The sequence below is a fragment of the Cannabis sativa genome, chromosome 8 (genome assembly GCF_029168945.1).
Source record: "Cannabis sativa cultivar Pink pepper isolate KNU-18-1 chromosome 8, ASM2916894v1, whole genome shotgun sequence".
Lineage (NCBI taxonomy): Eukaryota > Viridiplantae > Streptophyta > Magnoliopsida > Rosales > Cannabaceae > Cannabis > Cannabis sativa.
In genome coordinates, this window is record NC_083608.1 from 25,321,211 (window position 1) to 25,345,010 (window position 23,800).

A 23,800-nucleotide genomic window follows, 5' to 3' on the forward strand; every position below is an offset into this window, starting at 1 on the left:
ATTTCTGTTTGTGTGTGTGGTTGTGTTTAGATCAGATCATTGTAGATCTGATCTTGGCTTTGTGTTTGAGTTGGGATTTCTGGGTTTCTAGGGTTTGGCTTCGAGTTTCTCAGAGAGAAACTCTCTGCTAGGGTTTCGAGGAGAAACCTAAGGAAGAGAGAAAGTGACTGAGAAGGTTCTCGAGTCTTGGGGTTTTGTTCAAGCACAAAACGCAGTCGTTTTGGGTGTTCAGACTTTGAAAAGTCTTTGAACAGTGAAAGGTCAAAATTGACCTTAAATATTGATTTGTTTGTTTTGTTGGTGTAGGGGCAGGATAGTAAAAGCCTATCTTAAATTTCCTACACTTCTTTAGTCCTTCCTGAGGTGTATCAACTTTTATGCTTAACGAGAGAGCTGGTATATGAATTTTTATGGATATCTTCTATTGGATTGTTTTTTCTTCTTTAATCATTTCTTGTTCACTCCTAAATTATCCAATAATACAAGTCTATTGATCCGAATTAAAATTCTCCAAATACACCCTCACCATTTTTCCGATCAAAGATTTGCATGCCTACTATCTATATTTGAAAAACTACTAGGTAAAATCATTTTACATATGCAACAAAATTACAAGCAAATATATTTTACTTTTTCCTTTTATAATTATATAAATATTTTATATATTATAAAACTTTTGGTCATTTTTCATAAACGACAACAATTTTCAGTTGGGATGAGGAACAGCGGCTTGTGCCTCCTCGTCGTACGTGGTTGGAGGATGAATCTTCATTGATGAGGACAAAGAAGTGACAGCCTCTCCAACTGTCAAGTACAGATTTTCTGGTCTCATAAAATCACGTGTCTCCGCTGCTCTTTGTAATTTTTCTATAATTTCTCCCAATGGGTTCACCAACACAAGCTGATCAATACATCAAATTTTATTCATTATAAAGTTGAGAAACAGAACAAAAAAACTATATATATATATATGTTGTAAAATATATTTCCATGTTTAATACTTTAATTGTTACTTACCTCCATTCCCTTTTTCTCAATTGCTTTCTTTAGCTCCTTAATAAGTGTAACACCGGTTGTATCTATGCCACTCACAGCTGAAAAAAATTGTATATAAAACACACCCAATTTTGATTAGTATTTTTCCAATCACAATTGAATTTGGCAACATGTGACTTTTCTTTACCTGACATGTCTAGAATCACGTACTGAATATTGATTGAATGCTTTTTTGCATTTTCTTTCTCCTCATATTCTTCCACCCATCTCAAAATCCTTCATCAAACAAAATTTGTTCATTGTCAGGGAAGAAAAGAATAAATAAGACTTGCACAGAATACATACATAAAAATAAAACTTAAAAAATTAGAAATAACCTTTCATTGAGGTACATGCTGTTAGCAAAATTAATAGGAGCTTCAATGGATATAATGAGGAAACCAGGCACTTCCACTGCATCCTTATAGTGATGCAAATTCCTATAAATATCAGAACCAGGTATGCTTCCCAACACCACAGTCCTTGGCCTAGTTACTTGCAAGAGTATCTTAAAGATGGAAACTCCAACCTTATCAACATCAAAAGAACCAAAACAAAACCATTATTTATGTATGAATAAATATTTACATTTTTTGATTATAAATTTTGTTGTGACTCAAAAATTGTTTGGTAAATATTACCGCGATAGCAAGGCCTTCTTGGACAGAGATGAAGAGAACACCAAAGAAGGCAGTGAGCATGACAACAAAATCAAACTTGTCAGTCCTCCAAATGTTGATAGCAGCTGGAACATCAACAAGGCCAATCACCGCCGTGACAATTATAGCTCCCAACACAAGGTTGGGAGTGTATTCGAAGAGTGGCATTAAGAAGAGGAGTGTCACCATAACCGTTATTGACATAACTATGTTAGACACCGCTGTCTTTGCTCCTGCATTGTGGTTCACCGCAGACCGCGAAAATGCGCCTGTAAAATAAAAACAATAATTTGAGTTCACAAGTCTTGTTTTAAATTCAACTGAACATAAAGTATGGTCAAGAAAAGTTACCTGTTGTAACATAGCAGGAAGTGAAGGAGCCAACTATGTTCATGAGGCCAATGGCCATCATTTCTTTGTTGCCATCTACCCTATAGTCCTTAAGAGCAGCAAATGTTCTCCCAACCGCAATACCTTCCTATAAGTTAGAATGAAATTTGCTCTTATGATTATAATGGTAAATAAATAAATAAAAAAGAGGGAAGTATGAGGAGGATCTTACAGTGAGGGAAATAATGCCAGTGACAAATCCGGTCTTGATCACAAGTCCAAGATGGGAACCGTGGAAAACCAACATATTCCATGAAGGTGGGTTTAGTCCTTCTTGTAACTTTCCAATCTACCAAATAAAAATGGTATTTTTAGAAATAAAATTTACAAAATGAGTATTTATGTGTGTAAAATATAAGGCTAATTAACAATTTTCCCACTCGAACTTCACATGTACCAAATCATGCTCTCTGAATTTTTTTAGTTGTTAAAAATTCCTCCTAAACTATTAAGATTGTTAGATTTAAGAACTTTTGTTTAATTTTAGTAAAAAAATTCTAACACGGATGAAAGTTCCGGGGGCATGGTTTAGTACGTATCGAAGTTTGAGGAGCATCATTTGGTAGATATCAAATTGTGGGGAGCATGTTTTAGTACATAAACAATCATTGAAACAGTAAAATTAAATGAAATTAGACAAAAGTTATTAAATCTAACAATCTCAATAGTTCAGGAGAATTTTTAACGGCCAAAAAAGTTAAAAAAAACATAATTTAGTATATGTCAAAGTTCGAGAAAAAATTCCTAATTAGCCACACTATAATAACATACCAACAATGAAATGTTGATCAAATATTATTAAGTGTGTGTGGGGATGACCTAATCAAATTCAAAAGCTTTGCTTACCACACTGATGCCATGGTGTTGAGCTTTGAATGCGAAAACAATGATAGTGGAGACTATCACACACGCCAGTGGGGCCCCTGCTGAGACCCAGAATAGCTTTGGCCTTTTTGTGCTCTGTAAAAACTCATTCCCTAAAACAGTTAAAATACTATCTCACCTTTTTAAAGCATTTAATATTACACTAATTAAGATATTTAGAATAGTATATATATATACTATCTGTATTTGTATAATTTGCACATAAAAATTACTCATTCATATTTTTCAAAGTCGCAGCACTATTGATGCAATATTTTTATGTTTCATAAATGGTAAAACTTTATCTGTATTTAAGTAAGTATGAAGATTGGATTGAATAATGGGACCTCCATTTCTGGCTCAATTTATTGAGACGAATATTACCAAAAATATTTGTTACACACGAAATCAGGCCATACATACCGAACCTTATTATTATTATTATTATTATTATTATTATTATTATTATTATTATTATTATTATTATTATTATTATTATTATCATGATTTAAGAAGAACTGCAAAAGCAAAAAACTTCCTAGAGTGGTAATTGAAAAGTACACAATGGTAGGTCTAAATTTTAAGTGAGTTTATATAGATTTTCCCTCTATATACAATTGAAAAGAATAATAGTTAAGTTATTATTGGTTATTTACTGAACTGCAAATTATTAGAAAGAAAAAAGAGAGATGAAGAAGAAGATCTGAATGGAAAAAAAAAACCTTAGGATGAAATAAATAAACTATTATGTACAAAAACTTATTATTATTATTATTTTAATGAAAGAGAATAACGTACGACGTGTCTTGCCAGTAGGAGTAACACAAGAAAGCAAAATCCCATTAATATAGTTTCCCATGACCACTGCATTAAAAAAATAAAAATAAAATTAAAAAGTTAATAAATCACTTTTTGAATTTCAAGAAGAATGAATATATAATTTTATATATATAAAATAAATTTATATTTTTTTGGGGTGAAAAGTTCAAAATCTTGCACTATGTTTTCGCTACACTTACCTCTTTTGTATGGTGGAAAACAGAGTCTAAAACAGGAACCAAACCCATTTGAGGGGTAAAATGGGTAATTCCAAGAAGACTCTTAAGCTGTTGTAAAGAAACTATTACAGCAGCTCCAGCCATGAACCCAATAAGAATTGCCTTGGACAGAAAATCAATGAGGAATCCAAGCCTGCATGGATGATGAAACAAAATCGAATCGAAAAGCAATGCTTCTCCATGAGAAAACGACAGTGAAAAATGAAGAAAATAACGGCAAAAACGACTACATAATGATAATAATAATAGTCACCTTAACAATCCCAGAGAAGCTTGAAACAGACCGGCGAAGAAAGTCGAAGTAAAAGCCAGTTGAAGAAACAAGACAGGATCTTTAATGGGAGAAACTTCTTTGCTTAGCATTGAACCAAGTATAAGAGAAGCTATAGAAACAGGTCCCACTGCTAGGTCTCTTGAGCTTCCAAAAACGGCATATATCAATGGTGGGACAAAGCTTGAATCTGAAAAAAAAAATGGTGAAAACCCAGAATAGATCATTAACTTTATAGTATGAAATTCCCAAAAGAGAAAAAAAGAAATAAACTACTCACATAGACCGACAATGGGGGGAAGATTTGCAAGCTTAGCATAGCTTATTCCCTGTTTTAAGATTAAAAAACAGAGCTTTTTTCAATGAGTTTATACTAAAGATAAGAGAAGACAAAAATAAAGTATATATCTTTTTGGGTTTGAGACCTGTGGGATGGCTAAGCTTGCAATGGTGAGGCCTGAAACGACGTCGGATTTGAAGAGCTTGAAGGTGTAATGAGGAGCCCACTGTAAAATAGGGAGGATGTACTGAGCTCCGAGAATCCACTTCCGTTTAGTTGATTGGCCTTTGAATTGGCGTAAAGGGTCATCTGGGAAAAACATTTCTAAGAGCTTGTTCTTGAGTTTTTGGCAGAAACTTCTCGCCGGCGGTTGCTCAACCCGGTGAACCTCCATGGAAGCCGGTATCACCTCCAGGCAGTGAGCTCCTTCTTTAGATTCCATTGGCTTTTGGGTCGTACCATTGGTCGATGGGCAGTGTAGCCTTTTATTACGTGACCCTTCATCCATCAATCAATTTCTTGAGACCGCTATAAAACAAGGAAGTACTACTAATTGTCGACGGTAAATAAACTTGTAAAATTAGATCATATTCATATATATACTTTTTTTTTATTTTTTATTTTTCCAAATCAGATTTAGATCATTCTTATATATACATTACATGATTACTACGAAACATATAGAAGAGTTTTTGTAGGGTGAGCTAGCCCTCGTGATATTAGTGTGTGGTCGAACAATGAGTACTCCCAAGGGTCAAAATACCTTTAATTTTGGAATTTTGCTATGGTGTCTCATACTTCAATATTTTATAATTGATTAAATTTAGAGTCTATATGTTATGGTTTAATTTTTTTTTTTTTTTTATATAACTCTCAAGTTTTTTTTTTTAATAAAAGGTTCAAACGTTTATTTTAAATCAAAGATCTTGCAATAGCAAGGAATCCAAATCAATAGGAATATCATTCCCACTAATAATACGACCACCAACACAAAAAGAAGAGCTCCTTAAAAAATACAGTAGAACTTCTATTTAAGAATATTCTATTCAAGAATAACCTCTAATTTGTTATAAAAAAATCAAATCCCGATTTGGGCCAATTATAAATAAAAATAACCTCTAAATTGTAATTAGTTATACATTTTCTAAGTCCCGTATTAACAAAGTATACTTTTATATAAGAATAATTACATCTTAATAAAATATATACATGTATTTTGTAAATTTATTTATGTAAAATTAATAATTTTATTTTAAATTATAATACATGTATAAAATTATATTTACTCTAAAATATTTCTATTATGATATAATATTAATGATTATTTATTGTTATTATTGTTACATCGATATTTTTTGGTTTTTTAATTTTTTTTTAGTGTAACTCTATTTAGTTATAACCTCGCAATTAGAATATAATTTACTTGGTCCCAAGTGTATTCTTGGATAGAAGTTCTACTGTAGTTGGCAACCTTATTCACACATCGTTTTCCAGAATCAACACACATTACAAAAAATAGACAACAAGCTTTTAATATAATAATATTGCCATAAGAAAAAATCATATGGACTAACAAATTAACCACATGAACTACTTGAGCCACAAAAGCACAATTCGACTCCACCATGTTTGGCCACTTCTTTCTTTTAATTCAACTTCCTTTACACCTATTGTCTCTCTCATTTCAACACTGATTTCACCATACTTACTTTCTTGGACAACTTCAATACACAAGCCATAGTGATCTCTAGCAATGAAACCATACCCAAAACTCTTGCCATTGTCAAAAGTGGCTCCGTCCCATTAACTTTAATCCTTTCTTCATCAGATTTAGTCCATAACTGCTCTCCATCACAGTTGTTATGACCCGTAGCAGTGGGAAAAGATTTACGAGAATCTTTTGCAGTTTTCATTTGAACCAAAGTAAGTTTAGCTAACTAACCATACAAGCAATAGTAGGTGCCTTTTTGTTCTACACTAGATCTCTTCTATGCCTTCATATTGACCAGTACAACATGCCCACTAGAGAGATTTCAGCACCTGTCCAAGAATCACAGCCTTCGTGAAACCAAGTCGCAAAGATAACGTCAACTATCTCGTCTTGAACCAAAAACTTCCCTCCAACACTGTTGAGAAAATGAACAAGTGACTGTCACATGAAGTATAGGTTCAGGGAAAGCTTTACAATCAGAACACACTAAATCCAAATTAACATGTTTACTCTTAAGTTGGAGATTAGTTGGTAGAGAACCAACACATCCACTCCACAACATATCACCAACTTTCGGAGGGGATCCTGTCAAATCACTTTCAAAAGTCAACTAAAGGGGTCATCAATCCATCTACCACCAGAAAGTTGCAGGAACTTGTAAGCTGATTTCACAGAGTAAAATTCGTGCTTTTTTTGGACCAAAATCAACAATCACTTGTACAAGAAAAGCTAAGAGGCAGTTGAAGCACTAAATCTCTGTCTCTCTCATTCAAGATATCATTTAAAATCTCCTCATCCCAGCTACACTCACCAACACTCATAAGAGAATTCACATTCTGTTCCACTAAACTAGAATGACTCGAATGAACAAAAAGTTCATCATCTGATAATCAAGGAGAATGAAGAATACTAATATCCTTCCCCGATCCTATCGCCAAGTGTAACGTGCATGCCAAGATGGCACGTTACAAGCTAAGTGATATCCACAAGTTGGCCAAGTGGTGGCGCATGTTGTGGTGCATGCTGGTGGCATGCTGATGCTTAGTTTGTATGCAGTGATATTTTCATAAATATCTTCAATATTATCCAGATTGGGATGGGACTTGGTATTCGCCATTTATTTGGGTCTACAAATACAATGGTGCAATCGGTTTGGTGAAACTATGTGATTTGGTATGCGGCTTGGCCGTATGTCTACAAAGCCAATATCATGTATGTTCCTGTTAGAAGGCTAAAAGCTCAAATGCTCTTTAAGGGGGCACCCTGGTGTCAACTCTCCACCACCTCGTGGCACCTTGGTGCTAAGTGAGCTACTACTGGTCAGTGGGACTAGTAGGACGGGGATATGCGAACCACGAGGGGACTCATATGTCTCCATGAGTTGGAGTACTCATGGACATTATCAGGCCAACCAAGTAGTGCATTTAATAAGCTGCTAGAGGTTAACGGGAACATTTCCATTGGCTTGCTGATATGACGCTTGCACGGGATGTGGCCAAAACTTTTCAGAGACATTGTGGTGCGCCTTGGCCACGAGTCTTAACACGAAATAACACGGGTAGTCATTCGTGGGCTAGTTTGTACACGCGCATGGGACGGATGGACCATGTTGGAAAGAGACAAAGGTCTAGCGTATGCTACTAGTTTGGTGGCTTGTCTCGAGGGCCTGCCAACATGCGTGGAGGCATGGCGCCTTGAGGGTTGGTCCATGGACGTATGGGAGTCCTTGGGCGACAAACGAGACTGTTCGGACGGTATGGAATGGGGCATGATAGAAGCGTTCACACGTTGACTTGGTGTTGGCATCTTGCCACACATGCTACCTTTGTCACGAGTGACAAGGTGAGCACCAGTGTTGGGAGTTGCCTTATCATAGTGGGAACCTATAGACAGTGCGAGTACCTTGGCTAGAGAGCCTCGATGCATGGATGCACTCATGGATGCTTGCGAGCATGACTCGGTAGGAGTTGTTCGAGAGACGGAAGTGTGCACGAGGCACACGGTCGCGCAAAAAATGAGCCCATTGTTACTCGGATGGTTGGAAGGCTGACCTTGGCTTAGAGAAGTCAAGGTGTCGCACGGGTGTTCTGCTGCCTGAAAAGGTGAGCCCGTGACACCCAGCGACACCCAACTTCAACAAATCTCTTACCTCTAAAATACCTCTCCATATAAGACTTGGGTTTCTCCCAATCTCAGCATCAAAATAAGACCCTTTGGATAATAATATGCTTTTAAAAAGCTTTCCAACCAAATCATTATGATTACTCAATAACCTTCAGCCTTGCTTTCCTAGGAGAGCAAGATTAAAATCATATCTAAATCATATCCCTCCGTTAGATTTGTGTCTACATAGATTCATCCAACTCTTCCCATGAATGCCTTTCTCTTTAGAATTTTTTTTCCACCAAAATTGACACATCATATTTTTCAATTTCTTACACATATCTTTTGAAAATAAGAAAAAAGTCATAGCATAACTTGGATGAGCTTGAACAGCAAATTGGATCATTACTTCTTTTCCTACTTTCGAAAGAAATTTCTCATCCCAACTTTCAATATGTTTCTCCATTTTATCTTTTAAGAACCCTAAGAATGCATTTTTTTTCTTCTCATCAAACTAGGCAACCCCAAGTATTTACTCCCTTCCTTAGCCTCTTTAATTCCCACCAGACCACAAATATGATGTCGAACTCCAACGTCGGTATTCGAACTGAAAAAAAGCAGCTGATTCGGTAAAATTTACTTGTTGACCGAGGCTTTTTCAAAAACTCTGAGCAACTTCAAGATCTTTCCCACCTCCTACTTTGTTGTATGATAATACAAATAACTTTCATCGACAAAGAGCATGTGAGATACCAACGGAGCTCCCCTTGCTACTTGACAATCATGAATCCAACCACGAAGTTCATATTTTTATGAAGTGTAGATAAACCTTCAACATTAACAATGAACAAATATGGTGATATCAGATAGCCTTGACGAATTCCCTTGTTGGAACAAACTGATTAGTTTGATGCTCCCCACTTACTACTCTAAATCGAACAGAACACATGCATTGTTCAATTAACTTCACCCATCTTTTGTCAATACCCATCCTTCTTAGAATCCATACAAAAAAAAGCCATTTGATTCGATCGCATGCCTTACTCATCAAATTTCAAAGCCATGACACCATGTTTACCTTGTTGCTTTCTCTTCAACTGTGCTAGACTTCAAGAATTCAAGTTAACTCATTATATTTTAGTCACATTCTAACAAAAATAGGGTGAGATCATACTAGTACTAATGCAACAAATCTCATTAGAACAATACAGTTAAGCATGTTTGGACGAGAATAGTACTAGGATGGGTGAACTCTTAGAAAGTTATGTTGTACCCCTACAACTTTTTCTATCAAACACTACTACAAACTGAACTTCAGGTATTAGTTTTAAACTAACACTTATACATATAGTATCGGTTCATAGATCCGACACCTATTTTACCGAGATAAAAAGTATATTCTTTGGTGTCAGATTTGAATTGAGACTTTTAGGTTCAGAGGCAGCCGGATATGGTTATTGGGCTTTAGTTCCGACGTGACTCCACCGTCTTCTCTAATGGCTACTCCGGTGCTGCACAAATTGTAGAGAAAGAAGATAAAGGAGAGAGAGAGAGAGAGAGAGAGAGAGAGAGAGAGAGAGAGAGAGAGAGAGAGAGAGAGAGAGAGAGAGAGAGAGAGAGAGAGAGAGAGAGAGAGAGAGAGAGAGAGAGAGAGAGAGAAATAAAAATGTTTAAGTGTTTAAGGTTTTCATTTAGGGTTATAAAATTTTCTTTGTATACCATTTTAAAAATAAAAATAAAAATAAAAAATCTAATAACTAAAAGCTAAAAAAATTATATTTTAGGACTTTAAGTGTTGGTTATGAACCAAGACTTAAGGACTTAAGTGTCGATTCACAACTACCACTTATACTCAATCTGTATATATATACATATTTTTTTTTTGTCTTGATTATTATTTCAGTGTCGGTCTATTAATTGACACTTAAAGTTATTATAGGTGTCAGTTATGAACTGACATATAACTGACACCTTAGTTAGAGTTAGGATGGTCTTTAGTGTCTATTTTTTTTAAAAATCTATCTCTCAAACGAACATCAAAAGTCTTTTTATAATTTTAAAAAAATATATAATAAAAATAAAAAATTTATTATTTTGTAACCTTGGACACTCTTTACTTTGTTCATGGGTGAGAGATGTGGTATATCCTAATCCAAATGTATATTTGTAAATTTATGTATATTTCCAATCCATTAGTGGTGGTTTGAAGTGTACTCCTAATAGTGGCAGTATATTCAACTCGCATTCTTAAGGTATTTCTCAGATGTCATGCAAGCACTCACAGATACAAACTGTTTGCTTTAACTATTGTACTCAGTCTCATTTTGTATTTCATAAAGTTATTATGGAATTTATAGTATTATTAATTGAATACTTGGACAACATCACAAAATATTATGATAATATATACGTGTTTATATAGAATTATATAATAATATAACTATTCATTATCAATTAATTTTAAAATGTAATTCCATAATTTTGTCAATATAAAAAATTTGAGAAGGAATTAGGAGTTCTCACATAGTTCCATAGATAGCTAAAGTACCAATTAATTTTTTCCAAGATTAAATGTGAGAGCATTTACTATTTTTTTTGTAGTGATTACTATGTCATTAAAATAATGTATTCTCACTGCATAAACAAGTGTGCCATGGGATTGGCTATACGGGTGAAAAAAAGAGAATAATTGTGGGAATTATATTTGGGGTACGATCAGTCTATATTCATAATTATATATTATCTTCTCAAAGGATACACATACATATAAATATGTATATATAAATATATATGTTATATATATGTACATTATTTGTTTCATCTGAGTTTTGCAGTGTGTTTTGAGTGAATGTTAAGAGAGAGAAATAAAAATAATTGAGATGAGGTAAGTGAAGACTAAAAAGAGTCGGTTTGTTTGTTTTGATGGTAAGATAATTATTGAATGTCATGCATGTCATTAAACCATTTTCACACATATACATCCAAAACATATACACAAAAAAGATAGAAATTTTACACCAAAAATACCATATGCAATCTTTATTACATTAATACCCCTACGCTTGTTAATTTTTTACTCTTCAAATTTTTTTATTTACACTTATATCACTTGCACACACATTATGTTATATTATTTGTTCAAATGTGACATATTATATATTAATATGAGATTAATATATAGTATGTGTTGGAGGTTATATTATATCATATATACTATAATAATACACATAAAAATTGTAACATATGAGGAGTTACAAATCTGAAAATATATTGTAACTTAAGGATCACATGTAATTAAGTGAGTTATTACATATGGAAGTTATGGAATTAATGGGATAAATTTTTAGCTATTAGAAACTGTTACAATACTCAATTATATCATTTAAATGAGTATTCGAACGTTGGAGGAAGATTTAACTCGGAGAGGAGTTACAAAAACTCAATTTTGAGTTTTCTGGAAACAGTTGTTTAATGGTTGTTTTTATGTTGTTTTGTGAACACTTAGAACCAGTTTTTGAAAATGTTCATAAACGTACACGAATTAATTGAGCATGTTTCCAGCTCTCTTGTCCAACGTTTTTATCCCATTAAACAGTAATTAAAGTGTTGGTAACAGCCATGTGATGAAAGGATTTGATTTTCAAATGTGATCCTCAAAACACTATAAATAGAAGTCTTGGGTTCACTTTGGGAGAGAACTAGTTTCTATCAAAAGAGCACATTGCTAGAAACACTTAAGGCTTGATAAATCCAGAAAGCTATTTTCATTCTTTTCTTTTCCCTAAGTGCTTGTGGTAGGGGAAAATAAGCTTTTGGATAAAGTTGTAAAACCTTGTTCAAGTTTTGTGATTCCCCTATTATATACACTTGTGGTGTATGTGGTGTTGAGATTGCTCTCACATCTCTTTTATACATATGTTATTTATATATTGTGTTTCATGTGTAGCTTATTGGTTTGAGTTGTAATCCCTCTCTTCACCTCTATTCTCTATTTTATGTGTATATTTTGTTTAGTGTTGTAACATTATTTAATTCGTGATTTTGTCCTTTGTATTATTTGTCATTGAGTTGTAATCTTGTTGGTTTGATATTTCTATTGAAGCACAACAATTTTCCAACACATTACATGCAACACAAGTGTTGCTTACACGTCAAGTATAAGCTTAACTTCTATCAATCAATCCATCATTTCCTTCTCTTTTTTTCTTCTTTTTTCTTTTCATTTTCAATTTTGTTTCAGTTTTGATTTTTAAAAATCAAATTCTCCATAACTGAACTCGTCCCCCCAACTATCAAAACCCATTTTCCTCTACTTTCTTTTCTGCTAATTTTTTTCCAAACTTCTATTAACCGATTTCCATAACCGTTTGCACTCTGTTTTTATTGCTGTGAATCTATATATAATCATGGCTATTACTTGTTCTTCATCCACCTTTTCACCATTGCCAAAAAAAATTCAAAAATAGGTGTTAAATCTGTAGCTAATAGGTCCAAAGGAAAACGACCAGTTGGAGAAGATGATGACTCCGACTTTACTCCTCCTGTATTGAAACACGATCGTGGACCTGCGAAGAAAAAAGCTAAAGTTTCTGCTCCTCAGAAAATTTCCCCAGCTTCTGACAATAAGAAGGAGCAGGTTGAATGATCATGGGTTGGAGGTTTGTTTTCTATTTCTTTTTATTTTTCCCCTAACTTTGAATATTTTTTCGTAGTTATTTTTGTGGGTTTTGTGTTTATTGTTTTAATTTTTTAGGGTTTAGATTTTCTAAGTTATTTTTTTTTGTTTTTATGCTTTTTTTTTTTTTGGTTTTAATCATTTCATTTCTTAATTTGATTTATGTTTAGTTTATTATATTCTTCCTTTTTGTTTTTCCACTTTTAAATTTTGTTATAATGTGAGGACAAAGTATATATGAGTGGATGGAAGTAAGGAATGCTATGATTGAATATGTATTAGAAGTGAACATTTATCTCGTCAATAAATTAATTCACTACATCAACAACTAGTAAGATTACATTAGCTTAGAAGATTCTATAGGAAGAATAGAAAGACATAATTATGGATTATATACTGTGGTATCTTATTATTGGACCGAGTAATAGCGGTTAGATATACTGAGTTATCATGCAGTCTACTAGTGCAGATGATTTGTATAAAAAGCAAGGATATTGATTTATACATTAAAGGAATTGTTTAATGTTGAAGTTTCAAAGTCGATAACCATGATTATGATTTTAAGAGTTAAAGATGGTTATTGAGAACTATACATATTAAAGAGAAAATAGCACAACTTGTATTCTTAAATAGGTGAATTTTCAAAAGGATTAATAAGATATTTGAAAACATGTTGCACGCATATATGATAAAGGTTAGAGTATCTTGGAATAATCTCTCTCTCCGACGTAGTGTTTGTTTAAAAGTAATAACTAAATGTACCATTAATTAGGCACTTTAAGAAATGTGGTATGAGAGAAGTATTGTACACTTATTCATTTGAATGAAGCAGGTGAGAGAAAAATATGATGGACCGAAAAGATCCAAAGAACTTATAAGGCCATTTAATGAATTGGAGTTGTATGCTCACCTTATTGAATACACAAAAAAACTATGCCAATTCAAAGCGTAGAAATATCAAGTTCCAAGTGGGAGATGTTGTATTTCTCTATGTATCAACTATGAAAGGGGTACGTAGAAAGGGAAGTTAAACCTTAAATTTGTTAGACCTTTTGGTACTGGAGTAAGTAAGCTAGATGGCCTAGGAGCTAGCTTTAACTCCTGCATTGTTTGGGGTGTATAATGTGTTTCATATCTCCATGCATATTTTGAGCTTTGACAATTTTGAGCTTCAGAAAGATTTATTATATGAAGAATAGCTTGTCCATGTTTTGGATTGGGAAGAGAAAGTAGTTTGGAATAAGCCAATTCCACTAGTTAAAGTGTTGTAGAGAAACAATAAGGTGGAAGAAGCAACTTGAGAGTTAGAGTCGTAAATGCGGGAGCAGTATCCCGAGTTGTTTAGGTTAATTTTAAGGACAAAATTTTTATAAGGTGGGGATGGTTTTAATATCTTGGAAACCTAATTGTGAATAATTAGGGTTTATTATATATTATGGGATTAATTAGAGAATAATGAGTAGGATTATGATCCTGATAATCTAATTCAGTATAAATTATAAATTTTGTCATATGTGGATAAATAAGCGTAATTTATTAATTACAGAGATTTATTTAGAATATGTGAATATAATGTGAGCCATAGGGTTAGAAATTTCTTAGTGGTTAAGAAATGATAAAATATTTTTTTAACTAAAGTTTACGTGTATATATTATTATTATTATTATAACTAAAGTTTACATGTATATATATATGATAAGCTTGAAAAAAACAAAAGAAAACCCCTCTTCACCTCTCTTTCTCTTTCTTCTCTCAAGCTAGCCAAAACCAAACAAGAAGGGGCCAATTTCTTTGATTTCTTCTGTCAAGAATCAGCTCCTCTACACCTCTAATAGCTATTAGGATTAAGCTAAGTTGAAGTAGAAGTTTGAGGTATGTTTTGACTTTCTTTCTTTCATGAAAAGCTTTAGGTTGGTGGTTGACTTTGGCTCTATAGTTGTTGGGGTTTAAGTAAGTTTTTGGTTTTGTTTCTGGGTTAGATTAGAAGTGTTTTGAATGCTCATTTGATAAGTTTTAATGCTATAGAGAGGTGAAGTCAACTTTGAGTTTTTAAAGCTCAAAGCTTAAGCTTTTAATGACACTTTTCATTAAGAGCATAATTTTGAGTTCTGTTTCGTTAGATTTTTTATGGATGTTATATAAATGTTTAGTGAAGTTTGGAATTATTTGGTTAGATTTGGAGTTAGTTTGGAGGGTTTTAAGTTGAGAAAATTTGTGTTTCAAATTGTTCAGAACCAGAATTCCGGATGGTACGAATCCGAATTCCGAATGGTATCAACTAGAATTTTGTTTGGTCAGTTTTCGAGAAATGCCGAATTTTAGATTCTGGCCATAACTTTTCACTCGAGTGTCCATTGTAGGCCTTTAATATATTGTTTCAAAGCTTGCAACGAGCTCTACAATATGGTATATGTTTTAGAGCCAAATATGTATTTTATTTTAGGGCGTTCTTACCAAGAGATTCGATAGAAAATCCTAGATTATTTTATGTAAGTATTAGGCAGTGTTTTGGAATAGACACTTACTAGCTTACTGTCGTTGTGACATAGGACCGAGATTTTGGGTGTTTCTCCACTTGAGTTGGCTGACATGTATGAATCTGGATTAAAGATAAGAAAAGTACATTTGTGCTACATAGCATGTTATGTTGAGACACAACTATTATCGTTTGTGAATCGATTGATATCATGATTAAGATACGGTGATTACTATTATGTAATGTAAAAAATATTGTCTTATTAGACAATAATAAAAAAAAGATTATCTTATTAGACAATGATGTAAAGATTGTCTAATTAGACAATGATAAAAGGATTGTCTTATTAGGTAACAATATTTGGATACCGAAGGGTTAGGCATCGAAAGTCATGACTAAAAACAGGAATCGTTGTTAGGTTTTTTTACTTGTCGATTGTTTGATTAGACAATGACAGAGATATATGGATGCCAGGTTAGGGCATCAACTTGTCTGATTAGATAATGTCATATACGGGTGCCAGGTTAGGGTATTGACATGCCTTATTAGATAATGTAATATATGGGTGCTAGGTGACGACACTGAAGTTGTATTATTAGGTTATTAGGCAACAATAATGATAGTTATTTTATAAAATGATAAATATGACTTGATATGTTATATGAATATTAGAATATTATTGTTTAGTTATATTCCTAAATAAAACATTGGATTATCAGTTCTGAATATCAGGGTAATTTTACTAAATAACAGCAAGTGCATTAGTATGTTAGGTGAGGTATTGAGGTTACTTTGCTCGATAAGTGGTGAAAATAATTACTTTATAAAGTAATGACTATAATTATTATTGTTAGGATGGTAATTATATCTCTTTACATTGATATTTATTATTTTTGAATATATGTAATGATTCAAATTTAAATATGTGAATAATGTACGATTATTTGATTCTGACGATGTGAGTTTACTTGCTAATATTGTGTGGTGAGTTATATGATTTTTGTTACTACTTTTCTTGCTGAGTCTTTGTTAGTCATGGGCGCTATGTGGTGCAGGTAATAGGTAGAGACGTTTGGACAACCATGAGTCAGGAATTTTCTCCAGCAAATGTACATATCAACATATACGACAAGTGGTGCTAAGTTGTTAAGAATTATATTTCAAATATTCTGAACTTTTAAATGTATTTTTATGATAATATTATAATGGCATGTCTTGTAATATTTCAAATAGGGAATCCCCAATTGTAAAACAGGGGTTATGCCATAATTTTATAATTTAGATTAGTTAGTAAAATTTTATTAAATCATATTTTATCTAAATTTTTAGTTTATTATTATAAACTAGTTTTTAAACGCACAAATGTGGTGTCTTTAAGGGTTAGGACATTTTAATTTTTATATTCAAGTTAAAGTTTAATTAAAAAAAATTAATTATTCATATTTTTCCATAAGCTCTTTTATTAGAAAAGCAATGCATAATATTAAGAAATCACAATAACACGCTTAAATTAGTAAGGTGTTACACACATACTTAAGTCACTCGACATGCACTTCTCAAAAGCTCACTCGATATGCACATGCTCAAGTCACTCGGCATGCAGTCGTCCACAACTCACTCGACAAGCAACATACAAAGAGTCACTCAACAAGAAATATACAAAAGTCACTCAGCATGCACCTTGTGCATGCTACTCAACATGCACATTGCCAAGTCACTCTGCATACACCATTTGCATACTCGACATGCATGTCTCTCTCACTCACTCGACATGCCCTTTTAATAGATGTCGCTCCACATGCAACTTCCACAACAACATGACTATATTTAATGAAATTTTTCTAGGTATGGGAAATGAAGATAATAGGAGTACGACTACAAGGACAAGGTGTGCATGCTAAAATGTGTAAAACCACATCTTTTGTAAGCTCTAAAAGTAAAGAGATACGAGTTGTGGAGGCATCGCACCTGCAAGGTCTGACAATCCGACTAAGGGTACACAACAGCTACCACTCTTGCAAGTCGGGATCACCTAATACCAAATAAAGGTACAAGATGTAAGACCACCTCTTGCAACTTGCGATTCGCAAATCATGGATGTCACCATGTTCTTTGGGACCAATGATGTTTCTTAGGCCATTAGAGCTTATAAATACTTCATTTGAGATGTGAGAAAGGTTGAAAAGTCAATATTGTAATCACCTATCTTGAAAGCAATACAAAACAATTTTTCTCTCTCTCACTGTGAAATCACTCTCTTGTTTGAATTTGCTTATCTTCATCTTTATCTCACTTTTGAGTTTTGAGTTTAACTTTTACTTTTTAAAAATTAGTTGATGAGTTCTTATAATCAGCCATATATGATATATAGTAGTACTTAATTAGTGATGTGTGGATATATATCTCATTTATTATTTAATAATAATAATAGTAGTAGTCTGGAAGTAATCACCATTATGCTTACATTTTTTTCACTGCAGAATTCATCTACAATAGTGGTTATGTGAATGATATTGAGCAAGAGGAGAGAGTGAGAAAGAGAATTTTCAATTTTTTTTTTTTTGTATAATTATACGACCTAAACTTTTTTATTACAAAAATATTTTTATAAAGTTTTAAAATTACAAAAAAATATATATTTTGCTCAGTAAAAAGTAAAAAAAAAAAAAAACTAAAAAGCAAGAAAAAATCAACCTTCCAATAACTATAAATTAACTATAAATAAATTATTAAACAATAAAAAACAATTAAAAAAATAATTTCATTACAACTATAATACAACTATCAATAAAACAAAAAAAAAAATAGTCTATTATGTTTATAGAAGAGATATTTTTGTAAATAAAAATGTTCGAAGAGTAAAAATAATTTTTTTTTAATGTTAATGTATTTTTGTAATTTTTTTTTCAAATTTTTGTTGTACTATTTAAATTTTATTTTTTTTTCCTTGAGAATGTTTTTATTTAAAAATATTTTAAATACATTATTTTATTGTACTTCTTGCATATTAAATTAAAGACGTTTCTTTGTTGATTTTTTTTATTTCAATAATTTGATTTACTTTCTGTTAAAATTTAAATTGTGTGAATAAATTGAATCTAATTGCCACAATTTATCAAACTTAAGAATCTAATTACTTGAAAGAAAAAAAAACAACAACTCATGGAATAAAATGATAATCCATTCTTAACTTAGGGGTAGTAGTTCTAAAACCCCACATAATAAGGGTTGGAAATTTGAAATTATAATTTTTATCGGTTACAATAACTTGTGAGGTAACTATAATGTATACTCTCAAAAACACGAACACAGTGGGTACACCCTTTTGTCCAATTTCACATAATTGTACATTGGAGAGAGAATGATTGGTCAAAACCAAAAGTAAGTAAATACCAACAAAAAGTTGAATAATGATGTGATGGGTGAATACTTGCGTGTGGAGATAGCTAGGATTAGGCTTTACCATTACCAATGCTAGCTTGTTTGCTTCTTGAAAAGGAATGATCAACTAGAATATGGCCTCTTCTTATTCTTTGACTCTTTCTTCCATTCATGCTTTTTCTTTCTTTATTTTGATTTCACTACTTATTATTCCAAATAAACAAGTCTTATTCCCAACTCTCATATATGTTAGATTAAATGACACTTTTCTTCAGCACCATAAAAAATATGTTAGATTCGATTTAATAAACAAATAAATAAAAGAGATTCCAACTTGATAGAATCTTCATCAAGATAACGATGGTTATTTTTTTTGTTAAATTGATAACGATGGTTATTTATATGTTGCAATTAATCATATTTACTATTTTGATTCCATCCTACTTTATCTAGCTTTGTATTAAAATAAACAAATTGTTTTATTATTATTAATATTATTATATTTACTATAGTTAGGATTTTTAGAAGTTTATTACATTAATTTTGTTTGTTGTTTTCGTATAGTAAAAGGTCACAAACTTAAGAAATTAATGGAATAAAGTATTATTTGTTTTTTCCTCAATAATCCCAGTCGAAGTCATTATTAGTTTACGAACTTTTTAATAAATAATCAATAGCTTTGGGAATTAGCCTAACTTATGAGTTTGTTCATTAACATACGTTTGACAATGGCCATTAACTACCACGGCTGATTTCAAATTTTCAATAAAATTAGAATTTAATTTGTTCAAATATATAGATGACATAATCCTAGATTCACCAACTCTATTGATTTAACTAACTAGTATCAAGATGTCTATTGGTAATGAGTGGAGTAGTCCATATTCTTATATATGACTCAATTCTTCACCATTTATTCTATATGAGACAATATCCACAATATTTTCCCTCAAGATAGTGGCTATTTTTTGCTTGCTCACCAATCTTGAACCGTATCAGAGTGGACATGGTCACTATCTGTTAGGGGTGTTTATCAAACTGCTCAAACCGCCCGCATCGCACCACACTGCAAAAAAAATGCGGTTTGAAATTCTTTACGGTGCGGTCACGGTTTGAATTTTTCCTAAACCGTGCAGTGCAGTGCTGTGCGGTTTACAGTTTTGAATTGTTAATATGCGGTTCAAACCGCACCGCACCACATATTATAAAAATACTAATTTTTGTATTTATTTAAGTTCAATTTGTGAATGCCCAACCTAAGCCCACTAATTATTGTAGTGTTGTAACTTGAAACTTTTTTTTCATATTTATTTTCAAACCTTATGGTAATTTTGACAAGTGTTGCTCAAACTTTGTTGTATTTGTGATAGTTTAATTATTTAGTGATAGTCCAAACTGCGAAAACTGCATAAACCGCACCGCACTATTTTTTGCGGTGCAGTTTTTGCAGTTTTTTAAATTCGCGGTGCAGGTGCGGTTTGGAAAATAAAAAAAAAACCGCATGTGCGGGTTGGTTTGAAAAAATAGTCAAAAACCCCACCACCCGCACCGCGAACACCCCTACTATCTGTATAGGTGCAGATCGGATAGGATTACTTGCCCGCAAGGGATATGGCTCTGATACCATGTTGAGAATCATGAGATTCCATCTCAAAACTAATTGGTAATGAGTGGAGTAGCCCATATTCTTATATATGGCTTAATTCTCTACCATTTATTCTATGTGGGACAATGTCCACAATATGTATTCTTAATTCAACTTATGTAGCATGTGGTTTCTTTGTTCCTTTTTCTTGGTCGATATATTAGATTCATTGATCACTAATTGAAGGCTGGAAATAAGATTGACATACACACCCAAAAAGCCAACCTATGACCCTTATATGTAAGTATTATCGGAAGAATTTTGACAACACCAAATATTGTGAGTATTCAAAAACAATTAGAACACTCCAAATATATATGTGAGTATTCACCTCGAATAGCGAGTACTCAAAGTATAGCTATGAAAATAAACAAAAACAAAAATAGAAAAATAAAGAAGACAAGAGAATTATAGTAGCTCAGTTAGAGCTTAATCTACGTAGTCCACTTTTGACAATAGTTTCAACTTAGTTTATTTGATTTAGATCACCCCTTTATATAGAAAGCAAGTGTCTTTTAGGATTACATAACCTGTCAGATTAGAACATTTTTACAATAAATAATAGAATTAAATTAGGATAAACTTTTAAAGAATAAATGAAGAACAGTTTCATCCATTCTTGACTTAATTGTAGCAACGTACGTAACTTGATAAGCCACAGTTTGTCCATTCATATTCTAAACACACAAGTTTATGGGTTCTACGGTGTTGTACTTGCACGATGGGCCTTTGGACCTATTTCATTGAATGTCTACGTTCACCCTGATCGCATAGTCAGACATTCTATGTGTTGACGACTTGGAACATGCGAGTCTATGATGAGTCGTTGAACACACTAGTCATTCGACCTAAACTTATGTATAGAAATGATATTGTTGGGTTTTATGCCCTAAATAAAACTCATTTCAATACAATCAGATTTACTTATTAATATAGATCAGAAATAACATTTAATGTTGCATGGTTCACATGATTTACTTCATGATTATATGTATATAATGTCTAAATTCATCTGAAACCCTTTTCACATACTTGATCCTGTTTATTGTGCCGTCAACACATTGGAAAGTAAACATGACTATGTGAATAAAGTTTCCTAGATTTATCATGTTGGAAATTATTTTACCAAGATCTAGATTTACTAACAAGTATGTTGGATTAACAACCTAATATGAATTCTAAAACAATGAAAATAAACACATATAAAGTTAGAAAACCTTACAGTGGGTGCAGCGGAATAATATGACTCCTTCCGTTCAGATCTCTAGCCCTTGATTCCTTTCTGTAGCAGAGCATCACCAAGATCTGAACCTGGATCTTCTTTTCTCCTTCTTTGATGCAGAAATTCCATAGTCTTCCATACTATGATTGAGATACCACTTGATGTGTGTGGGCACTACTCATCTCACAAGGATTTTGAAATTTTCTCTCATTTTCTCTCTTGAATTTCGTGGCTCATCATGCATACATGAGAAGAGACACAAAGGTTGCTTTATATAGGGAGAAGGGAGAGCACAACTTTCCACATAAAACAGTTTCCTCTTTTACTGTGTAATTGATTAACTGCCTTATTTAGTGTGATCCACCACTTTCCTATTATAACTAGGCTTTGATTAGCAATTACATGACAATTAAAAAATAAAAATAATAATTGGGAAACACAAAGGGACTGCTCGGCCCATAGAGGGAAATGGGCCTCACTTGGATTTTGCTGTTTCCTCAATTTTATTTCAATTTCTCCAAAAATGCCATTTTTCCAATTCTAATCATTTAAATGCCAAAACTAATTATTTAATAACTAAAATAGATTATTAAATAATATTGTCATTTAAAATAATTATTAATTAGACATACAAAGTCTCTTAATTAATAATTAAACCTAGAAACCCTTTTCTTTACGATTTCATCCTTAAACTGTGAGAATTCATAAAGTAGACATAGTCTAACTTTTAGAATTATAATTGATTAATTAAAATCAATTAACTGAGTCTTACAAGCAGTATGGCCTCAACTAGTATGGGGACCATGGGTCTATATAACCGAGCTTCCAATAAGTCGAACCGAATTTACCAAGTAAATTCCCTAACTTATTAATTCCTCATTGAATCCACACTTAGAACTTGGAATTGCACTCTCAGTCATATAGAAACGCTCTATATGTTCCACGATATAGACACGTCATTAGTTATCCATTGTTATAACCCTAATGTGATCAATGATTCTCTATATAGATGATTTACACTGTACAGGATTAAATTACCGTAACACCCTACAATGTATTTTATCCTTAAAACACTTAACCCTGTATAAATGATATTTCACCTAAGTGAAATGAGATCTCCACCATTTATCTTCGTTTGGTTAAGCTCGAAGGAAATCATCCTTTACTTCTATTTGCCAAATAGAAGCTATAGATTCCATATTTATGTTAGCACTCCCACTCAATTGCACTACCGTGTTCCCAAAATGTACGTATCACCCTGATACAAAACTAGGCTTAACTAACAAATCAAAGAACACGAGTAACACTCTTGAAATTGAGCCTAACCATATCAGGATTTCGATCATGTGATCTAGGATCAACTTATGATATTGAATTAAATAGATATTTACGGTAAGTTTCAAAATCTAATTCAAAGTTCAATATCGGTCCATTCCAATGCATACTCCATGCATCCGATACTGGTAAACTTTGCCAATGTCCTGGAAAGGACATAACACTTTTCCAAGGTGTAAGAATACCTATCGCTGATTATACCATGTCTACTAAATCCGTGTTCGACAAATCGTGGAATCAACTTTTGAACATACAATAAAGATTATATTCCACTGTGCTGACAACACTATAATCTTTAACCAACTCATATGTTCTGGACTTAAAAGGAATTCATACATTATATACACATATAATCATGAAATAAATCATGTGAACCATGCAACATAAAATGTTATTTCTGATCTTTATTAATAAGTAAATCTGATTATATGAAATGAGTTTTATTTAGGGCATAAAACCCAACAAACTCCCACTTGCACTAATATAAAACAAAAAGTGCATTTCAAATAATCATTAACACCTTCATATACCAATCAAGTGTAATAGTAGTATACTCCTCGTAATAGGATCTGATAGGTTGAATTAAACACAACCTCTTCTCCACCATTACTCTTCCTTAATCACAAAATCCTTGATAATGTGAAATTCCTCTCTATATGTCTACTCTTTTGGGATACTGGATTCTATACTTTTG

The 23,800-nt window shown here is 32.5% G+C and overlaps 1 protein-coding gene across 1 annotated transcript; it reads right to left on the reverse strand.

The window, feature by feature from the left end:
• Positions 1 to 469: 469 nt before the first annotated feature.
• LOC115700506 (probable sulfate transporter 3.3) lies at positions 470 to 5,386 on the reverse strand. The gene is made up of 13 exons (XM_030628051.2): positions 4,703 to 5,386; positions 4,558 to 4,606; positions 4,260 to 4,467; positions 3,968 to 4,139; positions 3,747 to 3,812; positions 2,931 to 3,044; positions 2,257 to 2,373; positions 2,046 to 2,172; positions 1,677 to 1,963; positions 1,374 to 1,564; positions 1,184 to 1,272; positions 1,018 to 1,094; positions 470 to 901 (listed from the first exon to the last, which is right to left on the reverse strand). Exons 1-13 carry the CDS (start codon positions 5,063 to 5,065, stop codon positions 707 to 709), a joined length of 2,055 nt encoding a protein of 684 aa, XP_030483911.2. The 5' UTR covers positions 5,066 to 5,386; the 3' UTR covers positions 470 to 706.
• Positions 5,387 to 23,800: the final 18,414 nt, after the last annotated feature.